Here is a 3,977-nt window from a genome sequence, read left to right as displayed (position 1 = left end):
AACGCCAATAAATCATTTAATAATTGCTGAATCTCCATATGCATGCCAGACTGACCCAGGCCCATGACAGGACTTAATGAAAGTGTCCACTACAGATGAGTTTATTTTCCCCTCACACTCTGAGCTGGAGCATAGTGCCTCATAAATATTTAACTTAAACTATAAAACAGAAAGATCAACCTGGGACATTAATACCAGAAAGTTAAGCTGAAAATCATATGGTGATAGCCTCCGTTTTAATTAATGTTCTATTACACACACTGCTATTGATTTTTTTAAATGGTTTCATGTTCAGTATCTAACAATTACACTGAAAACACTACAGCCCATATTCACATTATTGTGCAATTTCCACTAATTTCTGACAAGGGAAAAATACACAAGTTTGGCTCTTCTCTGGCACAAAACCTTGATTATTTGGCTGTGGTCATCAGGATTTAAGATGCTGAGGAGTCTTCGTAAAGCACTTCATCTACCTTCATGTCATTTTCATCCACGGGGACCTGAAGGCAAATCTGCTCTTTGAAAGCCAAGGCCAGGGTGTAGGGCCTCACATCCTGGGACTGCAGACAGCGCTTCAGGTAGGCATCGTAGTAGCCCTTGCCCCGCCCCAAACGGTTGCCGTGTTTGTCAAACCCAAGACCCGGCATGAAGATGAGATCAAGTCCCCCTGCGGAAATGAGGAATAAATTTACGAAGGTTAATGGTGTCTGGAAAAGACTGATCGCTTCCAGATCTGGTTTTTGTTTTTTAATGACATCTATTTTTTTCTGATTTTTAAAGAAATACATGATCACTCTAGAAAAATCCTAAAAGTAAAGAGTTGGACAAAGAAAGAAGTAAAAATTACTCAGCTACTAGTAAGTCCGTCATCCATCCCCAGCCGTCCTTTCATGTATACCTGTACAAAAATGCCAGATTCCCAGGCCCCGTCCACACCTAGTTAAAGAGAATCTCCAGGGATAGGGCCTAAGAATTCCTTTTTCTCTAATTTTCTTTCTTTAGCATACAGCTGACCCTACATACTGTCCCAGGACACTGACAACGGAAGGAGTGGGAGAGGGTCAGAAAGAAGCCAGAAAAGATGGAGCTATTCTCAAAGTCGATGAGCAGAAGGAGGGTTAGCTGTTAAGAGGACCAAGCTTACCCTCTTCATTTCCCCTTACTGGAGAGGGAAGGCCGGGTTGTCCTGCTTCCCTGGATTCACATGAGGGCAACCTTCGACCCACTCAGGAACATTCCAAAGGTACAAGATGGGGTCCCATAATTGGTCCTCTGGCTGGAACTCTCCCAGGGAACACAGGGCCCAGAACTGGCCATGGCATCATCGGGGCAGAGCAGGCTGCTGGGGCTCAAGGTAGAAGGCAGGGTCTTGAAAGCTATAAAAAGCTGACCACAGTGAAAGGTGTGATGAATGCTATAAAGGTCACGAGGATGTCCATGGATTTTTGTGAGGTCCAGGGAATGGTCCTCCAGCCCCTTGCAGGGAGCATGACACACCAGCACTACTCAAGAGGCACATCGCTTACGCAACGCAGCAGTCTGCCTGTAGCCTTCCTGTACTGAGCCTTGGCCTTTTGAGGGCTGTCCTGGGGGCTTCTGGGTGACCTACAGCTTATCAAGGGCTAACCACTCATGCAGCATTGCTGGCAAGGACATATCAGGGTTGGAAGCCATGAATTCTCTGGAACAGGGTGTTCAGAGTAGAGGTATTCAGACTGCCAGCTAGGCTGGCCCCCACTGTCAGCAGCTGTTACAACTCCCTGCAGAGCCGTGAGGTGAACTCAGCTTCTCTCCGGCTCCCAGCTCACACCTGTAATCCCTTGCCTGCAAAAATCTGGCAGAGCACGCCTCAGATTACAGTCCTGACCTTCTCATGGAAAGCTGCTCGCCTACTCCAATCCCAACTTGCTAAGAGGCCCTGGTCTCTGACTTTCATCTTTCCTCCCTGTCCCTGCCCTGCTCATCTCTCTTGGGAATAATGGTGGCTTGTGCACTTGACTTTGCTTCCTCCAAATCCTCCTGCTGTTGCCAGAGCACTCCTGGGCTTAAAGTTCAGCTCCGTCATTATACCCAGAACACACACGCACACATCTTTTCCTAGGTTTCTTGCGTCTTTACAGTGTGGCAAAGGTGATTTGTAAAGTCCTCTGGGGGATACACAGATACATCCCTGCCCTTCAGGAGACGGAGTTCAGTTAACATAAAAAATGCACACATGTAACATCCATTCCAACGTAAGGTATCAGTGCCTGCCAACTGCCCAAAAAGCATTAGGGACAAGAAGTCCTAGAGACTTCAGCAGAGGGAGAGCGACATGACCACATGGGTGGTCAGGGAAGGATCCATGGGCAACTTTGACTTGACCTAGGTTTTTAAGAATGTGCCAGAGTTGGATCTGAGTGTATTTCAGAAACCAAGAGAAGGAGCTTCCCTGGTGGCACAGTGGTTGAGAATCTGCCTGCCGATGCAGGGGACACGGGTTTGTGCCCCGGTCCGGGAAGATCCCACATGCCGCCGAGTGGCTGGGCCCGTGAGCCATGGCCACTGAGCCTGCACGTCCGGAGCCTGTGCTCCGCAACGGGAGAGGCCACAACAGTGAGAGGCCCGTGTACCACACACACACACACAAAAGAAACCAAGGGAAGGATGGCAGGAGCAGAGTGATGAGGAGGGAATAAGGCTGAAGGACCAGGCTGAGGAGTAGCAGAGGCATGTGGAATTCGTCAGGTAGGGGCAGGAAGATTTGGGAGTTAAAGGCAAAGAGACCCCTACAATCCAAAAACAAATAACCCAATTTAAAATAATGGATGAAACACTTGAATAGACATTTCTGCAAAGAAGACCAAAAAATGACCAAAAGGTATATGAAAAGATGCTCAGCATCATTAAATCATCAGAGAAATGCAAGTTAACACCTCCATGAGACATCACCTCACACCTGTTAAGACAGCCATATTTTTAAAAAGCAGAAAACAATAAATGTTGGCGAGGATGTGGAGAAATTGGAACATTTGTGCATTGTTGCTGGGAACATAAAAAGATGCAGCTGCCGTAGAAAACAGTATGGAGATTCCTCAAAAAACTAAAACTAGATCTACCATATGATCCAGCAATCACGTCTCTGAGTATTTACCCAAAAGAACTGAAGTCAGGGTATTGAAGAGATCCTTGTACTCCCATGTTCACTACAGCATTATTCACAATAGCCAAGAGTTGTTAATAACCTAAATGTCCATCAACAGACAACTGGATAAACAAAATGTGGTACATACAATGCAATATTATTCAACCATGAAAAAAAGGAAAATCTGTCATACACTACAACGTAGAAGTACCTTGAGGACATTAGGTGAAGCAAACTAAGCCAGTTGCAGAAGGACAAATACTGCATGATTCCACTTACAGAAGGTATCGAAAGGAGCCCAACTCATAGAAGCAGAAAGTAAAACGGTGGTTGCCAGGGGCTGGGAGAAGAAGTAAATGAAGAGTTAAATCTACTGTACAACATTAACAAGCCTGTACCATATATTTTAAAATCTGTTAAGAAGGTGGATCTCATGTTATGTGTTATTTACCATAATTTTTTTTTTAAGGCAAAGGTAACAAAAGGACAGCCAGGAAAATTTCCATCAGAGTCAACACACGAGAAAAAGAAGGTAGAATTTCAGAGCATTCACCTGTGGGCAGTTGGCAGACGAGAATGAAGAAAGGAAAGAGAAAGCTAAGAAAACAATGTTCTCAAATCCCTTGCGTTAGAATTAATGCTGCCCCCTCTATTCCTGCTCCTCTCTGTACTCTGATTATAGCTCTCCCGGAAGTCTACCTTGTACTACAGCTGTTTGTATATGTCTCTGGCTGCCCTACCAGATCGAAAATTTCCTTGAAGACCATAATTTTTCCCAAGTCATCCTCCATGCTTGAATTTTAATAGAATTCTAGGCCAACCTGAAAGATGAGTGTATATATATATATAT

General features: G+C 45.1%; 1 protein-coding gene across 1 annotated transcript in view; it reads right to left on the bottom strand.

Annotated features, from left to right (window-relative positions):
* Positions 1–204: 204 nt before the first annotated feature.
* The window catches only part of MTHFS (methenyltetrahydrofolate synthetase), a 51,548-nt gene continuing 47,775 nt past the window's right edge, over positions 205–3,977 (bottom strand). The window contains exon 3 of the mRNA XM_007447072.1: positions 205–670. Within this exon, the coding sequence (XP_007447134.1) occupies positions 438–670 (233 nt within the window). The 3' untranslated portion in view covers positions 205–437. The remainder of the gene's footprint in view (positions 671–3,977) is intronic.

The sequence above is a fragment of the Lipotes vexillifer genome, unplaced genomic scaffold, assembly GCF_000442215.2.
Source record: "Lipotes vexillifer unplaced genomic scaffold, Lipotes_vexillifer_v1.1 scaffold1339, whole genome shotgun sequence".
NCBI classification, from domain to species: Eukaryota; Metazoa; Chordata; class Mammalia; order Artiodactyla; family Lipotidae; genus Lipotes; species Lipotes vexillifer.
The sequence above is the reverse complement of the archived record's forward strand: the minus strand, read 5'-3'. Positions and strand labels throughout refer to the sequence as shown.